The 23125-nt window shown below is 55.4% G+C and overlaps 1 protein-coding gene across 2 annotated transcripts in view; it reads right to left on the bottom strand.

The window, feature by feature from the left end:
- Window positions 1-13778: 13778 nt before the first annotated feature.
- Window positions 13779-23125, bottom strand: part of ALPL (alkaline phosphatase, biomineralization associated) — a 73701-nt gene continuing 64354 nt past the window's right edge. For both annotated transcript variants that reach the window (XM_037881342.2, XM_043531795.1), the window contains 4 exons: window positions 18015-18149; window positions 16750-16941; window positions 14908-15027; window positions 13779-14554 (listed from right to left, as the gene is read on the bottom strand). In XM_037881342.2, coding sequence (XP_037737270.1) covers window positions 14286-14554; window positions 14908-15027; window positions 16750-16941; window positions 18015-18149 — 716 coding nt within the window. In that variant the 3' untranslated portion in view covers window positions 13779-14285. The remainder of the gene's footprint in view (window positions 14555-14907; window positions 15028-16749; window positions 16942-18014; window positions 18150-23125) is intronic.

Genomic DNA, 23125 nt, shown 5'->3' with positions numbered 1-23125 from the left:
TTAGACCCCAGCCCTGGGGTTCCCTGTGTTCCTCCACCCAGCCCCAACCTGAAACTAACCCCACCAAGCAGGTTCCCTGCTGCAGCCTCCGTCCACATTCCTGGGCAGAGGTGTTACCTCCCCCTCCCCCTCCCGGCTCAGGTAACAGGCTCTCAGGTCTCCCGTCCCCAGGGCACATTCCCAGGTCAACACTCCCCCCCTCCCTGCTGCGTCACATCGTCACATCTCTCCCCCCTTCGAGACTGAACTGAGCGGGGTCACTGTGACCAGTGACCTGGGGAAGTTCGGGGCCCCCTCTCCGGGACAGTGCATCCGCTATCAGGTTGGCACTTCCCTTCACATGGACCACGTCCATGTCGTAATCCTGCAGGAGCAGGCTCCACCTCAGGAGCTTGGCGTTGGCTCCTTTCATCTGGTGCAGCCAGGTCAGGGGAGAGTGGTCGGTGTACACGGTGAAGTGTCGCCCAAAGAGATAGGGCTCTAGTTTCTTGAGGGCCCACACCACGGCCAGGCACTCCTTCTCGATGGCCGCGTAGTGTTGTTCCCGGGGTAGCAACTTCTTGCTCAGGTACACGATGGGGTGTCTCTCCCCCTTTTCATCCTCCTGCATTAACACCGCCCCCAGTCCCGTGTCGGAGGCGTCGGTGAACACCACAAAGGGCTTGTCAAAGTCTGGGTTTGCCAGAACTGGGCCACTGACCAGAGCCTCCTTCAGCGCCCGGAAAGCCTCCTGGCACTGCTCGGTCCAGACCACCTTGTCTGGCTTCCCCTTCTTGCATAGCTCAGTGATGGGGGTGGCTATGGCGCTAAAGTGGGGCACAAATCTTCGGTAGTATCCTGCCATCCCAATAAAGGCTTGGACCTGCTTTTTGGTGTGGGGAGCGGGCCAGTCTCTGATCACCTCCACCTTGGCCGGTTCCGGCTTTAGGCGGCCGCTCCCCACCCGATGGCCCAGGTAAGATACTTCAGCCATCCCCACCTTGCACTTCTCCGCTTTGACAGTCAGCCCAGCCCCCCTGGAGTCGGTCCAGCACTTGTCTAACCTGGGACACGTGGTCCTCCCAGGTCTGGCTAAAGACACAGATGTCGTCAATATACGCCACGGCAAAACTCTCCATCCCCCTCAGGAGCTGGTCCACCAGGCGCTGGAAGGTGGCCGGCGCTCCCTTGAGGCCGAAAGGCAGGGTCAGAAACTCATAGAGCCCCAGAGGGGTGATAAAGGCCGATTTCAGCCGGGCATCTGCATCCAGCGGCACTTGCCAGTAGCCCTTTGTAAGGTCCATGGTGGTAAGGTACCGAGCTCCTCCCAGCTTGTCTAGGAGCTCGTCCGGCCTGGGCATGGGGTAGGCATCAGACACAGTGATGGCATTGAGCTTCCGATAGTCCACACAGAACCGGACTGACCCATCCTTTTTGGGGACCAGCACCACCGGCGAGGCCCAAGGGCTGGCCGATGGCTGGATCACCCCCAAAGCCAGCATGTCCCGGACCTCTCTTTCCAGGTCCTGAGCAGTTTTCCCTGTGACTCGGAAGGGGGAGCATCTTATCGGCGGGTGCGACCCTGTCTGCACCCGGTGGACAGTCAGATTAGTGCGTCCAGGCTGGTTGGAAAACAGCTGTCGGTACGGATGCAGCACCCCCCTGACCTCAGCTTGCTGGGCAGGGGTGAGCTGATCCGAGAGGGGAATTGTTTCCAGGGGGGAACCAGCTCTGGTCCCAGGGAACAGATCTACTAAAGGGTCATCTCCCTGCTCCTCCCACTGACCACACACAGCTAACACCACATTCCCCCTGGCATAATATGGCTTCATCATATTCACATGGTACACCCGGCGGTGGTGGGCCCGGTTCGACAGCTCCACCACATAGTTTACCTCATTGAGCTGCTTGACGACCTTGAACGGGCCCTCCCAGGCGGCCTGTAGTTTGTTCTTTCTCACGGGGATGAGAACCATCACCTGATCCCCGGTGGCGTAGGCACGGGCCCGTGCCGTGCGGTCATACCAGACCTTCTGCTTCCTCTGGGCTCTGGCCAGATTCTCCCTGGCCAGGCCCATGAGTTCAGCCAGTCTCTCTCGGAAGGTCAGGACATACTCCACCACTGACTCTCCATCGGGAGTGGCCTTCCCCTCCCACTCGTCTCTCATCAGGTCCAGGGGGCCCCTCACCCTCCTTCCATAGAACAGTTCGAAAGGCGAAAATCTGGTAGACTCCTGGGGCACCTCCCTGTACGCGAACAGTAGGTGAGGTAAGTACTTGTCCTAATCCTGCGGGTGCTGGTTCATAAAGGTTTTCAGCATCATCTTTAGCGTCCCGTTAAACCTCTCCACCAGCCCATTGGACTGGGGGTGATACGCTGAGGCCCAGTCGTGCCGGACCCCACATTTCTCCCACAAGCACCGGAGCAGGGCCGACATGAAGTTGGAGCCTTGGTCTGTCAAGACTTCCTTGGGGAACCCCACTCGGCTGAAAATGGTCAGGAGCACATCTGCCACGGTGTCTGCTTCAATGGAAGCTAAGGGCACTGCCTCGGGGTAGCGGGTGGCGAAATCTACCACCACCAGAATGTATTTCTTCCCCGACCGGGTCGTCTTGCTGAGAGGCCCCACGATGTCCATGGCCACCTTCTGGAAAGGCTCCTCTATGATGGGCAAAGGTCTCAACGCCGCTTTCCCCTTGTCCCGGGCCTTCCCCACCCTCTGACAGGGGTCACAGGATCGGCAATACTGCCGGACGGTGGTAAAGACCCCGGGCCAGTAAAAGTTCTGTAGCAACCTCTGCCGGGTGCGCCGGATTCCCTGGTGCCCTGCGAGGGGGATGTCATGGGCCAGGGACAGGAGCTTGCGGCGGTACTTCTGGGGGACCACCAGCTGCCTCCTGATCCCACAGGACTCCCCTTCCCCTGGGGGAGCCCATTCTCGGTACAGGAACCCCTTCTCCCACAGGAACCTCTCCTGGCAGCCTCTCCTCATGGTCCGTCCCTCACTGAGGTCGGCCAGGTCCCTGAGCTTCTGCAAGGAGGGATCTTTCCTCAACTCGGCCTGGAACTCAGCGCCTGGGGAAGGGATGGGGCCCGGTTCCCCCTCCGTGGCCAGGTCTGAGGCCTCAGCCTCTCTGAGCCGTGCCCCTCGGCGCTCCCTCCCCACCCGAGTAGGGTCTCGCGCCTCCAGTGTGGTACCCTCCCCAGGGTCAGGTCGCAGTGCCCCTCGCCGGCTCTGGCTACGGGTCACAACCAGGGCGGTCTGGGGGTCGCTTGGCCAGTCCTCTAGGTCTCCCCCCATCAAAACTTCAGTGGGCAAATGGTGGTGTACCCCCACATCCTTGGGGCCCTCCTTGGCCCCCCATTTCAGGTGTACCCTTGCCACGGGCACCTTAAATGGGGTCCCGCCCACCCCCGTCAGGGTCAGGTAGGTGTTGGGCACCACCCGATCTGGGGCCACCACCTCGGGCTGGGCCAGCGTCACCTCCGCGCCCGTATCCCAGTATCCATTGACCTTCCTCCCATCCACCTCCAAGGGAACAAGGCACTCTCTCCGGAGGGACAGCCCCGCGCCCACCCTGTAAACTGAGCACCCTGAGTCCAGAGCCTCCAGCCCTCTGGCGGGGCTGGCTGGGGGTACTCTTCCCTCCTGAGCAGGTGGCAAACTGGTAGCCCCCCTTTCCTGGGTCGCCTGCCCCTCGTCCAGCTGAGTCCCTACCCAGTTAACCCTGGGTAGGTTGGGTCTGCTCAGTTTGTCCCTGAGCCCGGGGCACTGGGTCCGTACGTGGCCTCTCTGGCCACAGTGATAGCAGCTCAGGTCACGTTGGTCCCCTCGAGCGGGTCGGAGGGGCCCGACACCAGGCGTTCCCCTTTGGAGGGGGTTCTCCCTATTTCCCCGCTGGGAGGCCCCATGGTGACTCTCTCTCTGCATCGGGGGGGGCCTGTTCTTTTGGGACTCCTCCCGGCTACCCCCTGACCGACTGTTCACAAACTCGTCGGCCAGCTGCCCTGCGTGCTGGGGGTTCGCGAGCTTTTTGTCCACCAGCCACAGCCTCAGGTCGGAAGGGCACTGTTCATACAGGTGCTCCAGTACGAACAGGTCAAGCAGGTCCTCTTTAGTTTGGGCCCCCGCTGTCCACTTGCGGGCATATCCCTGCATCCTGTTGACCAGTTGTAGGTAGGTGACCTCAGGCGTTTTACGCTGACCCCGGAACCTTCTCCGGTACATCTCGGGGGTCAGCCCAAACTCACGGAGCAGGGCCTGTTTGAACAGTTCATAGTCCCCTGCCTCTGCCCCTGTCATCCGGCTGTAGACCTCCACGGCTTTGGGGTCCAGTAAGGGGGTGAGGAACTGGAGCCTGTCTGCAGGGTCAACCCTGTGCATCTCGCAGGCATTCTCAAAGGCCGTCAGGAAGCTATCTATGTCCTCCCCCTCCTTCCGCTGGGCCAGGAAGCACTTATCAAAGCTCCTTGCAGTCTTGGGTCCCCCCTCACTCACCGCAGCCGGGGCCCCACTGCTCCTCAGCCTGGCCAGCTCCAGTTCATGCTGTCTTTGTTTCTCCTTCTCCTGCTGCTCATGTTGACGTTGTTTCTCCTTCTCCTCCTGCTCATGTTGACGCTCCCTCTCCTTCTCCTGACGCTCCCTCTCCTTCTCCTCCTGCTCATGTTGACATTGTTTCTCCTTCTCCTCCTGCTCATGTTGACGTTGTTTCTCCTCATGTTGACGTTGTTTTTCATGATCCTCCAGCTCCCTCATTTTCCTCTCCCTCTCCCATTCCAGCCGCATCCGCTCCAGGGATGGGGAGCTCCGCTGGGAGGATCCCCTGCTGGCTGCTGGGGTCAGGGTGCCCTCGGTATTCGCTGGGCTTCCCACAACCCCTCCCCCAGGCATAGGTAGGAAGGGTCTCGGGGTGTCCTGGGCAGCAGTCTGACCCCTCCCAGCCTGGTCAGGCCCCAGGGCCCACGCTGCATCCCCCGGGCGGCTTCCCTCAGGGACAGGGATCGGGTCATCCAAGCGATCCCTCTCCTCCAGCTGGGCAATCAGCTGTTCCTTGGTGGACCTCCCGATGCGCAGCCCCCTCTGCCTGCACAGCTCCACCAGGTCGCTCTTAAGGCGTTTAGCGTACATCTCCCTGCTGGCCACTCGCAGGCCGGGCAGCTGTCCACGGTTTCCAGGAAAAGCCCCTAGTGTGCCAGTCCTTCTTGAGGTCACCACCTCTTTGCCAGGGTCGAGCTGCAGACTCCTCCGCCCCTGGGACCGCTCACTGCAATCCCCCGGGGGACCCTGTTACTGCAAAAGTCCTTCTCTCTGGTCACACACTCCCAGGGGTTAACCGCCCCCTGAAACCGTCTCTCTCTGAATCTTCAGCACACCTGGTCCCCGTCAATCCCCCTTCGTTTTACTGTTCCCCAGTCACTTACTGCAGGAAGCGCCGTTCACGGGGTGCAGTAGATCCCACCACTGCCACCAGTTGTCACGGAGTGTGGGGGAGTCCAGGCCCTGCACCCCTCTTCCTGGGATTCACTGAGACTCTCAGCCAGCCAGTAAAACAGAAGGTTTATTGGACAACAGGAACACAGTCCAAAACAGAGCTTGTGGGTACACCCAGGACCCCTCAGTCAAGTCCTTCTGGGGGAGCAGGGAGCTTAGACCCCAGCCCTGGGGTTCCCTGTGTTCCTCCACCCAGCCCCAACCTGAAACTAACCCCACCAAGCAGGTTCCCTGCTGCAGCCTCCGTCCACATTCCTGGGCAGAGGTGTTACCTCCCCCTCCCCCTCCCGGCTCAGGTAACAGGCTCTCAGGTCTCCCGTCCCCAGGGCACATTCCCAGGTCAACACTCCCCCCTCCCTGCTGCGTCACATCGTCACAGCGCCTTCCTGAGTCCAAAGGGGTTTTTTGCACTTGGGTGGTGGCAGCATCTACCCATCCAAGGTCAAAGAGAACTATGACCTTGGGAGTTTAATACAAGCCTGCAGTGGCCAGTATTAATTTTTAGAATCCTTGCGGGCCCCCACCTTCTGCACTCGAAGTGCCAGAGTGGGGGGAATCAGATTTGACAATACGTCATGATCATTGACAGTGGGAAACAAAGTCATCTGGACATATGGTTTGTCACAGAGGGCCCAAAAAACATATAACCCTCTGGTCTCCTGGGGTGTTTGGGTAATGGGGTTCCCCAGTTAGGGTGTGATGTTACTATGTGTAATCATAATGGTACCTCCACAGAGGAAAATCCCTGGATGTGCAGTTGTTATGTACACATCACACGGGGCATATACTCTTCCCTGGGATGCTGGGTATGACAATTTAACTGCTTTGCAGAATGTAACCCTACAGGTAATATGGATGCCAAGCTGGAAGAATCCTGATCTAAGCTGGCCGCAGCCTGGAGCCAGAAATACTTCTTGATGGGCGAATGTGTGGGAGCCACTGTGGGAGCGGGTGCAACCAGCACTTTTCAGTGAGTCTTTCCCGTCCATAACATGGGTGGTACGCCCCAGAGAATGGTGGGTGGACCGGGTACACCTCAACTGCAGCACATACATAGAAGGGTTGAAGCGACAATTGAATTGGTGGGTGAGGGGACATACATGGAATCATTGCTGGAAAGGGATTTGTGGGCAGCAGGAAACACAGGGCTGGGTGTATGAAATCTGGGGGACTGCTGGGTAACTATAACTGTTAAGCCAGAATGTAAAATTGCAGCAGCAAATCAATGAGCTACTGGCACAAAAGCTGCCTGCAATCACAATAGGATAGAAAAGAGCAGCCAAAGGGAACCTACAGCTAACTCAATGGACAGGAAACCTGGTGACATGGGTGGAGGATGGCTTCAAAAGGTTAACTTGGGATGGGGAGGTGCATATGGGGATACAAAATGCTCAACTCTGGGTCTAGTACCTGTGTAATAGTTACTCTGGTACCTTGGAATGGGAAGGCTACTAAGGTGGTTCCCAGCGAGCTCCTCCTTTTCTCATTATTCCCATAGGGCTCATGATTTATGAGGAGAGGCTGAGGGAACTGGGATTGTTTAGTCTGCGGAAGAGAAGAATGAGGGGGGATTTGATAGCTGCTTTCAACTACCTGAGAAGTGGATCCAAAGAGGATGGATCTAGATTATTCTCAGTGGTAGCGGATGACAGGACAAGGAGTCATGGTCTCAAGTTGCAGTGGGGGAGGTTTAGGTTGGATATTAGGAAAAACTTTTTCACTAGGAGGGTGGTGAAACACTGGAATGCGTTACCTAGGGAGGTGGTGGAACCTCCTTCCTTAGAAGTTTTTAAGGTCAGGCTTGACAAAGCCCTGGCTGGGATGATTTAGTTGGGGATTGGTCCTGCTTTGAGCAGGGGGTTGGACTAGAACCTCCTGAGGTCCCTTCCAACCCTGATATTCTATGATTCTATGTGACAGGCAGCAGTTGCTGCTGCTGCAGGGACACAGCAGGTCAATGGTCTGAGCTCAGGCTTGGGGCCCAGGCCCAAGGCGTAGGAGGAGAGTGTGTCTCAGCCAGAGCCCCGAGGGAAAAGGCCCCTGACCGGGGACTAAGGGGTGTAATGCAGAGTGTAAAGAACCCTGCCTGCTGCTTGGGGCTGGCCAAGCTGGCTCTTTCCCAGCAATAATGAAGTTGGGTGAAGCCCCACCTCCCCAAAGTTAGGAGGACGGGGCAGCACCCCATGGCAAGGGAGGAGAGGCCAAAACCCGCTGTTAGCAAGGAGAGGAGACCCCACTGTTGCCCCCCCAGTTCCTGTGCAGTCTGTCCAAGGTGGGCCCCAGCTTCTCCCCAACTGCCTTGTTCTGCAGCTTATGCAAAATTTACCTTGTGGACAAAAGCAAACAAGAGGCTTAACCTGGAATGACGGCCCCATGCCAGGGCACGTGCAGTGGGGAGCTGGAGTCGGTTCGCGTGAACCGGTTGTTAAATTTTGAAGCAGTTTTAGAAACGGTTGTTAACCCGCTTCCCTGCAGGGGGCTCTGGCCGGGAAGTGATATAATTCCTCCTCCGGCCACCGGGGGCGCTGCGCTGCGGGAGCCACGTGGGCTGCCCCCCGGCCCTGGGCACGAGCCCTGGTGCTGCTGCTCCCCCGACTCCTGGCCCTGGGGCTCCCGCTGCTGCCGGGTGGGTCCCCGGCTGCTCTGCTGGGCTGGGGCTGTGTCCTGCTGCTCTTCCCGTGAGCACCCCCCATCCTGCCCGCACCCCCTGCCCTGCCCGCAGCCAGCCCCTGTCTCCAGCCACCCCCGCATCCCCTGCCCTGCCCGCAGCCACCCCTGAAACCCCTGCCTGCAGCTAGCCCCTGCCCGCAGCCAGCCCCGCCGCACCCCCTGCCTGCAGCCAGCCCCTGCACCCCATGCCTGCAGCCACCCTCTGCCCTGCCTCCAGCCACCCTCGCACCCCCTACCCACAGCCAGCCCCTGCCGCACCCCCTGCACCCCTTGCCTGCAGCCAGCCACTGCCGCACCCCCTGCCCTGTCTCCAGCCACCCCTGAACTCCCTGCCCGCAGCCAGCCCCTGTCTCCAGCCACCCCTGCACCCCCTGCCCTGCCCGCAGCCACCCCCTGCACCCCCTGCCTGCAGCCAGCCCCTGCCGCACCCCCTGCCCTGCCTCCAGCCACCCCTGAACCCCCTGCCTGCAGACAGCCCCTGCCTCCAGCCAGCCCCTGCCTCCAGCCACCCCCACACCCCCTGCCTGCAGCTAGCTAGCCCCTGTCTCCAGCCACCCCCTGCACCCCCTGCCGGCAGCCAGTCCCTGCCGCACACCCTGCCCTGCCTCCAGCCACCCTTGCACCCCCTGCCTCCAGCCACCCCCTGCCCTGCCTCCAGCCACCCCCCTGCCCTGCCTCCATCCAGCCCCTGCCGCACCCCCTGCCCTGCCTCCAGCCACCCTCGCACCCCCTGCCCACATCCAGCCTCTGCCTCCAGCCACCCCCCTGCACCCCCTGCCTGCAGCCAGCCCCTGCCTCCAGCCACCCCCTGCCCTGCCTCCAGCCACCCCCTTGTGACGAAGTGTTCTTAATGTTTCCTCTGAAAAGTGTGGGGGTGCCTCAGTTTCCCCTACGCAGTTCTTAAGTCTCTAGGTGGTGGGATAAGGGTGTAAGATCATTGCAGAGCCCTAGAGGGCAGGTGTGTGCAGGGGTCTGGACACAGAGAATGGCCGACACCCTGTTTCCTGGCAACTGATGGCCTGGCCCTTCCTCCCTGCAAGGTGAGAGCTAAAGGGTTGGAGAACAAAGGAATCAGGTGACCTCCTGGCCCGGGAGAGGGACAAAGCCCAGAGGAGGAGGGGCTGGAGGGAGTTTCAGTTTGGGGCTGGCTGGGGACATGGAGCGAAGGGCAGACGGCGTTGTCTGGCTCACTGTCCCCCAAAATGGACCCAGCTGAGGGGTCCTGTTCTCTGCACCTACAAGCTCTGTATTAGACCATGTTCCTGTCGTCTAATAAACCTTCTGTTTTACTGGCTGGCTAAGAGTCACGTCTGACTGTGAAGTTGGGGTGCAGGACCCTCTGGCTTCCCCAGGACCCCGCCTGAGCGGACTCGCTGTGGGAAGCGCACGGAGGGGCAGAGGAGGCTGAACGCTCCGAGGTCAGACCCAGGAAGGTGGAAGCCGGGTGAGCTGTGTGTCCTGAAGACAGGCGACTGCCCCAGAGTCCTGCCTGGCTTCATGGGGAGCAGTTCCAGAGCATCGCCCAGGGACTCCGTGACACCCCTGCACCCCCTGCCCGCAGCCAGCCCCTGCCTCCAGCCACCCCCTGCCCACAGCCAGCCCCTGCCTGCAGCCAGCCCCTGCCTCCAGCCACCCCCTGCACCCCGTGCCCGCAGCCAGCCACTGCTGCACCCCCTATCCTGCCTCCAGCCAGCCCCTACCTCCATCAGCCCCTGCCCTGTCTCCAGCCAGCTCCGCACCCCCTGCCTCCAGCTAGCCCTGCCCCACACCCCTGTCTGCTGCTGGCCCCATGTCCAGTGGTGCCCGGCAGTTCCCAGGGCAGTAACCCTGCACACCTGCTTCAATGAGGGGGGCAGGGAGCAGCTGGGACCCACACATGTGCACACCCTAGGGTGACCAGACAGCAGGTGTGAAAAATCAGGACAGGGGGTGGGGGGTAAGAGGAGCCTATATAAGAAAAAGACCCCAAAACCGGGACTGTTCCTATAAAATCGGGACATCTGGTCACCCTAGCACACCCCAAGAGCGTGGCGGGGCCCCACACCTGTGAAACGGAGCTCATTTCTAGGTCAGGCCCATCTTTTTGAAGAAGAGCTTTAGGCAGGGTTAACACACACCCATATTTTCCCGACCTGTCAGGCTTTTTGGTTCTTAAATTGCCGTCTGGGAGGAATTTTTAAATTACGGACGTATGGTAACCCTGTTGGTACAAAAAATACATACTGGGGCACAGCCCTTACATCAGAACTTTTTATAGGGAACCGGTTGTTCAGATTTTGGCAGCTCATGACTGGGCAGATGTGTGATCAACTCCCTCCCCCCAAGCAAACCCTCGGGGCCACACACTGCTCACAGGCCAGGCAAGCAGGGCTAGGGTGCGGTCACAGCTAGGAACGTCCAGTCTGCCCCAGAAGCGGAGCTCAGGCATCGCTGTGGCAGCCAGGGCCCAAGCAGTCCTCTTGGCGTACCCAGGATTCTAAGGAGCAGCCCACGAGCCGGCTCCGGAAAGCCCTGTCCAGCCCAAGAGGCAGCAGCAGCAGGGCACAGCACCGAGCACCAGCTCTCTCCCTTTACGTGGGGCCTCCTGGCCGTAAATCTGTAAGGATGGGGACATGCAAGGGCGGAGTGGATGCGATCAGGCAGAGGTTTGAGGGGCATTGGCCTAGCTTGCAAAGGCCAGCTCAGAGGGAACACAGCCCTGTGTCACAGAGTGATGAAACAAGCCCGAGCCTTGGGACCAAGTAGGGCAGACTGCCAGCAAACCCCAGGATGGGAGGGAGGGAAGAGAGCAGCCTAGGGTGTCTTCTTCCCTGGAAAGCTGGTCTCCATGGGATGCAAGTAGGACCGTGGACACTAGTACCAGGGCCTCTGGCTGGGCGACCCCGGCACCCACATGGGTGCAGCTCTGGAGCAAGCGCTCCATGGACCCTTTGCGGGGGAGTAGGGAGCACCTGGGTGCGGTGTTGCAATCTTGGAGACTCCGGGCCCGATTCTCTTCTACTTACTCCAGTGCAGATCAGCAGTAACTCCACTCAAGGCCATGGAGTCCAATGGCATAAAAGAGAAGAAGGATCAGGCCCATCAAAGGGTCGACATGGCAGCCCCCAAAATAAAGAGGGGTGGGTGGGGGTTTCCATGACACTATCAGGCACTGCTGTCAATGAAAAGAAGAGGTGAAAGTAGGATACCTAAACAGGGGGGTGGGGGGCGTCTCTACTCTCCTGCATCCAATCCATTCCAACCTCATATCCAGTCCAGGTTTTGTAACCTGCCCCAAATCGTCTTGGACTATAACAGGAGCTGGACCAACACCAGCAGCTACTTCCGAGCAGCAGTGATTAGCAAGCAGCTGGTCGTTTTTTTCCACCCATTCCTTGCGTGCTGTGTGCGGATGGGCTGGTTTGATTTTATTGACTGATTAGGAGATTATTGGACACAAACAAAGACATATAAATATCTGCAAGCAATGGACTAGGACACTAGGACATTCTGATCCACTTCAGCAATCGCCAGAACTCCTCCCATCTGCTCCTGATTACAGAAAGAAAACTCCCAAACTGCTTGCCCCTGAAGGATGAGTTTTGATCAAGACCCCCAGAGGTATGAGCCACCCACAGACTCTGCCCGCACGTGGTCAGAGCTTAGTAGTGCTTCAACCGAGAGGCAGCAAGTTTGCTGCCAGACCACCTACTTAATCAACCACCCACACCGGTTCCCTCCTTCTGCCCGTTTTCAAAAGTTGCTCTTCCCTTGGAATGTATTTTTGAAGCCACCCAACTCAAATATGCCAGGATTCCAGGTCTGAACTGTTGGGATACACAAGGAGCCTAGCAAAAACCCTGAATCCAAACTCTGTAGTGGGCCAAATTGTAAATGTTCACAGTTTGGACTGTTCTGTGAACATTTACAATTTAGTCCATTAGAGAAACAGATATTCAAGTGTCAGAGTAGCAGCCGTGTTAGTCTGTATTCGCAAAAAGAACAGGAGTACTTGTGGCACCTTAGAGACTAACAAATTTATTTGAGCATAAGCTTTCATGAGCTACAGCTCACTTCATCGGATGCATTCAGTGGAAAATACAGTAGGACGATTTTAAATACACAGAGAACATGAAACAATGGGTGTTAACTCACTGTAAGTGATCACTCTCCAGTGTGTATGGTATTACCAGCAGGAGAGCAGGGGGGAAAAACCTTTTGTAGTGATAATCAAGGTGGGCCATTTCCAGCAGTTGACAAGAACATCTGAGGAACAGTGGGGGGTGGAAGGGGGGAATAAACATGGGGAAATAGTTTTACTTTGTGTAATGACCCATCCACTCCCAGTCTCTATTCAAGCCTAAGTTAATTGTATCCAGTTTGCAAATTAATTCCCATTCAGCAGTCTCTCGTTGGAGTCTGTTTTTGAAGTTTTTTTGTTGAAGTATTGCAACTTTTAGGTCTGTAAATCGAGTGACCAGAGAGATTGAAGTGTTCTCCAACTGGTTTTTGAAAGTTATAATTCTTGATGTCTGATTTGTGCCCATTTATTCTTTTACATACAGACTGTCCAGTTTGGCCAGTGTACATGGCAGAGGGGCATTGCTGGCACATGATGGCAATATCACATTGGTAGATGTGCACGTTGGGGGACTGTCTGTAAGCAAGGACTGGCCTGTCTCCCAAGATCTGTGAGATATTCAAGTGGTGAGCTAGGATCCAAATCCAGGGCTCTTGGCTCAAGGTCCATCTTCCTCACCCACAAAAAACATCTCAGTGACAATTAATAAAACCTCCTTTAACTATAGCAGCAAACAAAGGCTTCCATGTATCAAAATGCAACCCTAAACATGGGCAGGAAAACAAAGAAGGCACATGGGCGGGGGGTGAGGGGGAGAAGAGTGTCTAGGACGAGAAGGTCCTTGGGACAGGGACCATCATTTTGTTCTGTATTTGTACAGCACCTAGCACAATGGTGTCCATGACGGGGTCTCTTAGTCACCACTTCAGCACAAATAAAAAGAGGGTTGTGGCACAGGGCAGTAGCAAGAGTGTCTAATTTAACATTAAGACCCAGTTTGGAGGGGTTTAAAAAAGAATAAATAATAATACAAATAAAAACCCAAGCAGGAATACCGGCCCCAACAGGCCTCCGACAGGCCCATGTTCCTCCAGGGGACCTCCTTCCTGCAACTCAATGCCAAGCTAGGGAGTTTTGTGGGAGGAGAAGTCTTGCCCCCTCTCTCTGGGTGACTGATAGCCTAACGAACCAGGTCTTTTTCCCGCCCTCCAGGCTCTAAACAGCTTCACCCCCATTCCAAGAGTCATAAATGAAAGCCAGCAGGAGGAGAGCAATAATCTCAGGAAGCCACTGAGTTGTAGTGCACTCAGCTGTTCAAGGTACTCTAGAAGCCCGTAGGGAGCAGCATGTGTGAGCAACCAGAGCTGAAGGCTCAGCAGCTGCACCGCAATGCCTGAAAAACATCAACCAGAGATGAACAAAGGAGCCAAAATTCAGATTCCAAAAGCCACTTCTCTCAAAAGTTTAGATCCAGGTTTTGGTTCCAGGGGAGGAAGCCTCTATTTACATAATCAGGAGCCATGGGAGGAGAACAGAACATTTCCCAATATGTGAGTTTTGTTCTTCTGATGCTTTTAAAAAGCTGCTTGAGTTGGGTTAGGGGAGCTTAAGACAAACGAAAACATTATTAGATATGAAACATCTGGACCCAAGAGAGTCTGCCCCAGCCTGAACCGGTGTGTCTCTGCCTTTAGGTTCACAGAACCAGTCCAGGCTATTGCTATAGAAACAGCCCAACACTTCCAGCTCTTGAAGCCAACTTGGAGTCCAGGCATCCACACAAGGGACGTCCAGCAGCGTCAACAGCAACTGAGCCGCTCACTCTGTTCCCCACCCCAATGATCTTGAACAGTGGTTCATGGCCGCAGGCCAGCTGCCCTGGTTCGGGGGCCAGGTGGGTCCAGAGGCAAGAGACATAGGAAGCTTTGGTATTATGTCCAATGTGGTTAAAACCTGAAGACCCCATATCATATGGCGAGACAGGTTCCAAGATCCGTCTTTGAATGGGGTCAAGATCTCTATCTGAGACAGCTGGGGACCCCTGGTCTATGACCGAAGGAAGTGAGCTGATTCAGGGCGAGACTTTAAAACAAGAATTTGAGGAGGATGACTGAGGTAAGGGTAGAGAGGAAGGGCAGAGGCCCCACCATGCTGTGGTGGGCCCCAGAACGGCAGTGGTCTGTGTTCTGGCCAATGCAGGCGGCATAGGCCATGACGTGTGGGATGTAGTTCTGTTCGTGTACTCCATGCAGGAGGTGGGCCATGGGGCCCTTGGCAAAGATTGCTACGTCCTCACCCCCATGGGTCTCCTGGCGCAGGGGCACAGCCGACTGGGCCTGGTAGTTGGCATGAGCTGCAAAGAAAGAACAAACAGCTGTAAGAGACTGGGGAGTCAGACCACCAGGCTGGAGATTGGCACCCACTATCCACTGAGGAAGGGGCCTCCCCAGCTTCCATCCTGACATGACAGGCCACCTTTGAGAGGGGAGGGAGTTCAGTCTCCATGGCCCACTCAGACCCTGGCCTCTCTGCTGAGTGCACCATTGTGGTGCCCCTGTTAGGGGCAGTGGGTTTGGAACATGGACTCTGTCTCACTGGGAATTAGATTGGGACAAGCAATGTATTTCACATGAACCCAGTGGCATTAGCTGGTCCCTGACACGTGCCCCCCACCCATCCCCATCTTGCCAGCCCCCGCAAACTCACCATAATCCACGGCGGACACATTCTCCCTCTCTCCAGCTACAAGTTTGTACCCGGGGCCATTTCCGTACAGGATGGAGGTGAAGGGCATTTTATCCACATCGCTGTGCATCGGTGCTAGACCTGCACGGGGAGGAGCATGGTTAGCATGAGGGATGGTAACCATCGCTCCTCTACAGAAGAGGTCATGCTTGACTCCAATCCTGCCCTTTCCAGAGAGTATTTCTGCTGGGGAGGCATATCTCCAGGATTCCCTAGTTTATCTGCTCCAGCCCCTCACCCCAATCCTCTCTTTAGCCAAGAACACTGACTGGAGTGTCAGCCAGTGCTGCTTCTGCTACCCTGGGGCTGATCACATGCGCAAAGAGACCAAGCTCCGGTTCCCAAGTGAGAAAGGGAGAGGGGAAGTGTGGCACAAGAAATAGTCACTACAGCCAGTTTTCAGGGGTGAATAACTCAGGAGGCAGTCAAAGGTTTGATTTTTTATAGTCCAGCCTGCTCATAGCCCATGCAGCCATTCCACCCCACTGGAAGCTCATCAGCTCTCCTTGGCTAAGCAGGGTCAGCTTTGGCCAGCATTTGGATGGGAGACCCAACCAGACAACCCCAATGTGTTGCAGCAAGCAGTGCCGGTGCTGCAGCATGGTGCTGTGCTGCTGGAGGTCTTGCCTTCTGGAGATGTGGAGCTGAGATCCTGACCGCCTCGGTCATCGACTGCATGGAACCTTTGGCAAGAGTTGGAGCGTGAACTCATTTCATGTGCAACTGGAACCCTTACAGCAGGGGGAGGGATAGCTCAGTGGATTGAGCATTGGCCTGCTAAACCCAGGGTTGTGAGCTCAATCCTTGAGGGGACCATTTAGGGATCTGGGGCAAAAATTGGGGGTTGGTCCTGCTTTGAGCAGGGGGTTGGACTAGAACCTCCTGAGGTCCCTTCCAACCCTGAGATTCTAAGATTCTATTTTCTTAACAAAAGAAGCCTCGTTTTTGTACTCTGCCCCTCTGAAAACCTCTTGCTCCAGTTCATCCCGACTGTTGCAAGGCTCCTACCCACAGCTGTGCTGGCAGGCCCAGACTGGGCCTCTCATTTGCCGACAAATTGAATTCTGATTAAAACCACTAAAAGCGATTACTCCCCCACCCCCACTCCATCAGAAAGGAGAAATAGGGCATTTTGCTGGGCTAGCTAAACAGCTGCTGTGTTTCGACCCAGGATGGATGGTGTTAGTCTGGGCTGCAGCAGAGAGGAGCTCCAGTACATCTGAAATCCAGGCCTCAAACCCAGAGAGTTTCGGGGTGTTCAGAACTGGGGTTTGGTTCTAGTCCATGGGCTCAGGGATCCAGGAGCTGGATCTTATGACGTGATTAGAAATCCATCCCCAATAACTAGGAGGTGGTAAATTTTCCCTTCACTTGGGGTCTTTATATCAAGATTCGAGGTCTTTCTAAACAGATGCACTCCAGGTCAGCCGCAAGCCATGGGCTCAGGTGCAATGCAGGACTCTCTGGGGGAGTTCTCAGGCTTGAGTTACATGGGAGTCAGACTAGAGGATTGTAATGACCTTACAGTCTAGGAAAGCTGCCAAAGGTTTTGCCCTGGTTCTGACACTGGGCACATTTCAATCACTGCTGTTTCAAGGGACATCACAGAATCATAGATCAGTGTTGGAAGGGACCTCAAGAGGTCATTTAGTCCAACCCCAGGTAATCATCCCAGCCAAGGCTTTGTCAATCCTGCAAGGCAGCGATGCCAAACAGTTCTCCAGCAGTAACTGTCCAGGTGCCACCATTTGGAGACTGGCGGGTCTTCGGCTTGTGGGGGGAACCAATGGGTTAAACCCTTACCGAAAATGGGATTGCCACGGGGTGTGTATCCACCAAAGGTGAAGACATGGGAGTGGTCGGCAGTGACTACGGTCAGCGTGTCCTCCAGTGACGTCATGCCACCAGCCTGGCCTATGGCTCTGTCCATCTCCACGGTCTCATACAGCGCGTGCTTGGCTTTCCCCTCATGGTGACCGTGATCGATCCTACCTCCTGGAAAGGGAAAAGCAAGAAGGGGACTGGTTGGACTAGAAACCTGAGAATCACCAATAACAGATCACACCTGGCTGTGCTCTTGCTTCCTGCTATCTTGGACCAGGCCAGTGGTCTATGGAGTCCAATATCCTTCCTCTTCGCTGCACCAGGCCAGTACCAATCCACTCTCCTGTCCAACACTGGCCTGTGGCGGGTGCTGCTCTGGAAGGTGCAAACCACGTTTACCGCACTTTACAGTGCGGCACAATAGGTCTGAGCTGTTATTTGGAGAACAGATGGAAGGAGCTGACAGGGAGAGAGCAAGGGAAATACATTGTCATTTCTATCAAGCCACTTTGAGGATCACGTCCACAACCGAGTCGTCTCCTGCTGCTTCCCAAGGGACGTGCTGACTGAGGTACCAGGGCACGCAGCAGACTCACTATTAGAAGGAACACCCACACAGCAGGGATACTTCTACCTCCTAGAGCCCTGAGGATGGAGGGAGTTGCTAGGCTACAGTCTTGGCTCTGATGTGGTGAGTATTCCTTACCATGAGCCCTCCATTCCTCCCCCTTCCAGGCCAGTAAAGGAAACCAACTTCTCTTGACTGAAAGGTGTAATCAGGGGCCAGCATTACCTGCACTTCAGATGCTAGAAAGGGAGGCTAATGCAGTTAAGCTAGGAGTTTGTGGGCCAGTATCAGACCAGTGCTGGTATTTACCCATGTCCAAGGTCTCCCTCTCCCTTGGGAGCCATGGGCTCTGGGACCCACTGCCTACATACTAGGCTCTCCCCACAAAGCAATTTTCATCTGTTCCCTTGTAGGGCAAATGGCTGGGGAACTTGCTCAGTTCCTTTCCTGACTCGTGAAGCAATGGTGGGTGCAAAGGGGTGGGTTTTGCCCACTGTCACTCGACTCCAGAACTGTTTCATCACCCTCTCAGAGAGGTACATTCAGGTCAGAAGACAATAGCAGCCCTCAAGTAACAGGCCCGTGTCCTCAGCATGGGATGCTCTCACCCCTGAAAAGCTGGGATGGAACGCTCAGCCTCACGGGGCACTGGTAGTCTGGAGACACTGGCTCTCACCTTCTACCAGCAGGAAGAATCCTCGGGGGTTTCTCTGGAGGATTTTGATGGCCACCTGCACCATCTCCGTCAGGGAAGGGTCTGTCTGGACGTTCCTGTCTAGCTCATACATCATATCCATTGGCTCGAAGAGGCCTGCAAAAGGGAGAGGACATGTCAGCTATGCACCATCTTTTGATCTTCATGAGGCCTCAGATCCATGTGCTACTACCAATTCCGATTGAGGAAGCAAGGCTGTATCAACATGATCACCAAAGTTTTTCACAGAATAATGATCCCTCATGGGCTCTGCTACCCTCCCACCTCTCTCTGCCACCAGGAGCTGAACACATTCTGGCAGAGTAGCCAGGCGTTTTGGACCCCAGTCCATTGCTCTGCTCACTAGGCAGCACCACCCTGGATGTACGAGATAACACATGTATACCGCAGTATGCACTGGGATGTGGGCTGTGTGGTGTGACGGGGGATGTAACTGAGAAGCGGGTGCAGGGTTCAGATTAGATTTTCCTCTGAATGGGTCAGCAGCCTACTATGGACATAAGGATTGATTGGCAATTCCTCAGTTCGAGGATGTTCTCTACCACGGATTTACTATGGGTCCTGCGATGACCCAGAATTGGACTCCTGAAACTGAAAATCCGCCTGCAGTAGGTACAGACATTTCGTGGCAGGCCAGCTGCCTGCTGGGAGAAAGTTCTCTCTCTTTTCAGCTTCAAGGGCTAGGCGCCTCTCCTCGAAGTGGGCCACTGCCTGATGGAAGATATAGTGCCAGTTGGTGGCTTGCTCCTCCCAGCTTGTGATGCCTACATCAGTTTTCTTAAGATATACTTTCAGTGTCTTTGTAGCACAGAAGTTCTCAAACATCATTGCACCGCAATCCCCTTTTGACAACAAAAGTTACTACAGGACCCCAGAAGCCCGGGAGTGTGGGGGACGTGCGCAAAGCCAAAGCCCCACTCCCCAGGCAGGGGACCTATAATCTGAGTCCTGTCACCCAGGGCTGAAGCCCTCGGGCTTGGGCTCTGGGCCCCAGCAAACCAGCCCTGGCAACCCCATTAAAAAGGGGTCGGGACCCACTTTGGGGTCATAGACTATCAGGGTTGGAAGGGACTTCAGGAGGTCATCTAGTCCAACCCCCTGCTCAAAGCAGGACCAATCCCCAATTTTTGCCCCGATCCCTAAATGGCCCCCTCAAGGACTGAACTCACAACCCTGGGTTTAGCAGGCCAGTGCTCAAACCACTGAGCTATCCCTCCCCCCTATCCTGACCCACAGTTTGAGAACTGCTGTAGCATTTCCTCCGACTACCATGGGATCTCTGACCATTGGTGAGCTGAGAGTAGAGGACTTTTTTTTGGGAGGTGAGAGTCTGGCATCTGCACACAATGTCCAGCCCAGCAAAGCTGGTGCATGTGGACCATTGCTTCAATGCTGGTGACATTGGCTTCAGTGAGGATGCTGGCATTAGTGCAGCGATCTTGCCACTTGATGCAAAGTGTTTTCCAGAAGCATTGTTGGTGGTACCTCTCCAGACTCCTGAGGTGCTGTCAATCGATCACCCAGTTTTTACCTCCAGAAAGGAGTGTAGGAACAACAGTTGTCTTATAGACCTGGATCTTGGTGTCCTGCCGTAGGTCACAGTCTGTCTCTGTCAACTGTGATGCCCTGTGGAAGGTGCTGACCAAATTTGGCTGCGCTCCAAAATTTCTTAAGGTCCTAAGCCTTCTCCAAGGTCAGATGACTGCCATGGTTCTCTGTAATGGCCTTGAGACAGAACCTTTCGTCATCAAAATCGGAGTTAAGCAAGGATGTGTTATTGCCCCAACCCTGTTCTCCATCTATTTAGCAGTCATTTTGGTCAGCTGACATTCAATACAGAATGGATGGGTGGCTCTTTAATCTTTGACGTCTCCGCTCAAAGTCTAAAGTCTTCAGGGCGTCCATTACTGATCTTCAGTATGTGGATGACTGTGCCATCTTCGCGCACACTGAGAATGACTTTCAGTCCACAATGGATTTTCTTGCACAAGTTTACCGAAGCCTAGGGCTCTCACTTAATATTGAGAAGATTAAAATGCTCTATCAGCCTGCTTCAAGGCCTTGCACATGACCCACCACAAATCACCATCGAGAGTCAGAGTTTGGAGACAGTTGAGCACTTTTGCTACCTCGGTAGCCAACCTTCTCAAAACACAAAAATAGACAGTGAAATCCAGCACAGGATCCAGTGTGCAAGTGCTTCCTTTGGGAAATTGCTTCAACACGTTTTATGGGTGGGTGGGTGGGTGGGTGGGTGTGTGTGTGTGTGTGTGAGAGAGACCATATCCTGCTTCAACAGCAGCACATTACAGACGGGCCCAGAACTGTGCTTGGAGGCCAATGGGGCCTGGTACAGATCAGAGACACACATCCACATTTCTGCTGAGTCTCTGCAGTATTTTACAGGTGCACATTTTCCCTGGGACTCCAGACTTGTGCTCCCACTGTGCACTCATCCTCCATGCTCACGCTGCCTGCTCATGCACTGCTGCAGCTTCTACCAGCTGCCTCTTTGCTCCCAATCCTAGCAACTGGCTCAGATGTACCAAGTCCCTGCTACATGCAGCAATTGGTGTCACTTGGCTCCATGAGACATAACTGCTGAAACAGAGCCCAGCATATCCATATGGATCTGACAAGCAGAGGAGGTAGGACACGTGTTGCTGGGGTGGAGCAATTATTGGAGGCCCACATCACACTCAGATCCTCAGGGACAGGGGCAGTGACTCTCCTGAGGAGTGTGTCTGACAATCAGACACCTTCTTACTTTCTTACTGCGATCTGTTGCTCTGGTTACCCTCCTGCCAATACTCCAGTGGACTCCAATCTGCTCCTGGTTATAATGGAGCCCGGGGGCAGCTTAGCTCTGTGTCAGGATTCCGCCCTATTGCTCCCTGCTAATGCTGGCTCTTTGCTCCACCGTGTGGCCTCTAGGGAATCCTGCCTTCTAGCCAACAATGGGTTAACGAGATGGCCGCATGCCTTGTCTCAGTAGCCAGGGAGCCAGCAGGAAATGCGTGCCCAAACACTGTATGTAAGAGTTTGTTCACGCCGACCTGTTTGGTGCCTCAGATGCAGCTCAGGAGGATGGAAGTGGCCAGAGACTGCAGCAAACACCCTGCAGATATCAAAGGCTTCAGCAGCTCCGGAGAGAGAGGGGCCTACACAGCCAGATGCTTTGCACATGTGCCATCCGGCTCTGGAGCTGATGTAGGGAGACTCCAGGGTGAGATCTCCCTGTGTCTGCATCTCCTGAGGGGCCCAAGCATTTGGAACCAGACTCAGAAAGCAAACGGAGCCGCCTAGAGAAACAGGTTCCTGGATTTTTCTTATGCTCATAAAAATGGGCCGGTCATCATTAACTGCTGGGGTAAGTACTAAAACAATCTATCCGGAAGTTGGCAGAGGCATGAAGCAGGTACATGTGAACACACCCTCCACGTGAACCCGTGCACACGCCTGGCCCCGTATGTACGTGAACACGCACGGCACAGTGAACATCTTCTGAAGAAACCTGCTACACCAGAGTCTGTCGAGTCATGGCTGGGCAGGGACCTCCATTTTAAAAGGCAGCCTGAGCTGTGGCTCCAAACGCCAGTTCTAGGAGCCCCTGAACCCAAGAGGGCTGCCATGTGGACCATTGCACAGGCAGAGCGAGGAGCTGTGGGAATTGGAATCTGTGGGGATGTGGGGGACTGCGGTTCAGGCCCATATAGAACAGCTGATGCGTCGTTGACGCTCACAGCCGACTTAATGGGGTGGAGAACTGCAGCCTTTCCCTGGAAGGCTCTCTCCACTCCACGACGGGGGCCAGCCTAGCACTGGACTGGACATTGGCAGGGCTGCAGGTTTGTCAGAGTGAAAAAACTCCCAGACAGTGACTGTCCCTTTTGTCTGACGTTTTCCTCTGTTCAAGGCTCACCCCACAGTGGCAGCTCCCGCGTCCCATGGGGCTGGGCCCAGCGCCCTGTCCCTGGTACTGCGACGTGGAGCACCTCAGCCTCCATTGTGACGGGAAGGCAGTGCCAGTCAGGCAAGCCAAACAGAGCAGCACTGCAGCCCTGCGCGCCAGGTTGCAATACCCAGAGCACAGCGCTGGGCTCAGCCCCGCAGAACCCAGGAGTCACTGCTGTGGGGCAAGTGTGGGAGGGCTCACTCTCCAGTCCCTCTCCATCCCTGGCCTCCCCTCTTACCTGGGGGTTGTGGTGCCGGGCGTGGAGGGTGCTGCTGTGGATCATTGCCCCCTCAGCGGAGTGAGGAGAGGGCATTTGTTAGCAAAAATCAGAACAGTTGTGGTAAATTCAGTAACACAGCACTTTGACTGAAGTTACCGGCACTCCCCTGCGATTCTTGATAACAAATGCTGTGGCAAATCTGCAGCCCCAGCCACTGGTTTCCAAAGCCATGGTTGCTAGCACTTTGGTAGCAATGTTCTCTGAAAGAAGGGACAAGGACTCTTGCAGCCGTGCTCGCTGGGCCAGATCATCATGCCCAGGCACTCCATGGGTTGGTTTTTGAGCACACTGTGTAACCACATCAGACACAGATGCTTGTGAGGCTGCAGCTGCATTTGAAAAGTGTTTCCGACCCGGTTGTGAGCTGTAGCATAACCAAGAGGCCCAAAGGGGTTGTTTGACTCGGCAAGAGCTAGTGGCCATCCCCCTTCCTGCCACTTTCCCACTGTGCTTCTCTTGGATAACAGGAGCCCATAACAAGGAGAACACATCCCAAATTCAGATGGGAAGTAGGCCAGGTCCATAGGTTCTCCTCCACCAGATTTCAGGGAGTCAGGAGCCCCCTCCCTTTTCTGTGTACCTAGATGGGAATGGGTCCCTCACAAACCCCATGTTCTGATAGAACATGGTCACAGGCTGGAAGAGGTGGAGTGCCATGGCCATACAGAAGGAGCCTAATTCCTTTCAAGCCACAGGCATCCTTTGCAGACTTGCGGGTACATTTTGCCCTCAATACGCATGACTGGATGTACAAACAGCAGCTACACGCACACAATGGGAAAGGTCCTGTACAAATACTCAGCTTTTTCAGCTCTCTGCATTTTATAAAAATCAAAA

The sequence above is a fragment of the Chelonia mydas genome, chromosome 18 (genome assembly GCF_015237465.2).
Source record: "Chelonia mydas isolate rCheMyd1 chromosome 18, rCheMyd1.pri.v2, whole genome shotgun sequence".
Classification (NCBI taxonomy): Eukaryota; Metazoa; Chordata; order Testudines; family Cheloniidae; genus Chelonia; species Chelonia mydas.
Note: the sequence above shows the minus strand (reverse complement) of the source record. Positions and strands in the feature narration are given on the sequence as shown.